The sequence below is a fragment of the Cephus cinctus genome, unplaced genomic scaffold, assembly GCF_000341935.2.
Source record: "Cephus cinctus unplaced genomic scaffold, Ccin1 Ccin1_scaffold0048, whole genome shotgun sequence".
NCBI lineage: Eukaryota > Metazoa > Arthropoda > Insecta > Hymenoptera > Cephidae > Cephus > Cephus cinctus.
The window spans coordinates 217,639-218,539 of NW_014332793.1; the positions used below are offsets into that span (position 1 = coordinate 217,639).

At 41.1% G+C, this 901-nt stretch overlaps 1 protein-coding gene across 2 annotated transcripts in view; it reads right to left on the reverse strand.

Moving 5' to 3' along the window:
* LOC107268245 (AT-rich interactive domain-containing protein 5B) overlaps positions 1-901 on the reverse strand; it is an 87,841-nt gene that overhangs the window by 70,616 nt on the left and 16,324 nt on the right. For both annotated transcript variants that reach the window (XM_015740837.2, XM_015740846.2), the window contains exon 2: positions 77-328. In XM_015740837.2, coding sequence (XP_015596323.1) covers positions 77-328 — 252 coding nt within the window. The remainder of the gene's footprint in view (positions 1-76; positions 329-901) is intronic.

Below are 901 nucleotides of genomic sequence, written 5' to 3' on the forward strand. Positions count from 1 at the left end.
AAAAAAAAAAATTTTTTTTTTTTTTTTTTTTTTTTTTCGAAATAAAAATATTAACTAATATTTTTATCAAGCTTACCTCGCCGTGCGTGTCCCTTCGGCCGTCCGGCGTATTCTCCGGCAGGAAGTAGAGACGCAGGGACGCCAAGGGCTGATTGGGGCCCCGACTGTCCAGCCAGAGTAGCTGAAGCTCCCCGATGCTCACCAGATCGGCGTCGCTCCATACCTTTGTCAGGAAGAAGCTCCCGAGTCGGAGCACACGGCCGTTCCCGATACGCACGGCTTTGTAAAACGTGTAGGGTCCGTGGCTGAAGCAGGCGCCGCCCAGTAGCTGGAAAACAATAGCACAACTTTTCGTTAACAATGGGGACTCTCTCCAGGATTCACGTACAATTCTTTTTTACGGAGAGTCGCTATTTGGAGCGCGTATAAGAAAAAAAAAAATAAAAAAAAAAAAAAAAAGTAACGCACCAAATTCATCCAGCTTACAGCTTAGATGTATACAGAGAAACCTTGACGGTGCTATGCAAATCGCGTCTGGGACTGAGAATGTTATCAGTATGTTAATTTGGGAAATGTTGATAAAAGCCAAAAAGTGTATATGACTACGCGAAATATTGATTTACTTCGCGTTCCCTGACTGTCAGACGCTGAACGTGAGATTTCGCCTTTTGTTTTTTTCGACAGGTAAAAAAATATTTTCGATATACTCAAAATAAAATGTATTTGCGAGTAAACACGCGTTATCGCTCGGCAAAGCGTCGCCGGTATGTTAAATTACGGAATTTTGTAAAAATCTGAAAAAAAAAAATACATTTATCATGCAACCCGCTTAACTTTCAATCGATACTCGACAATACATCATTGTGGAGTGTGTGGTGAATTCGGAAAAAAAAAAAAAAAA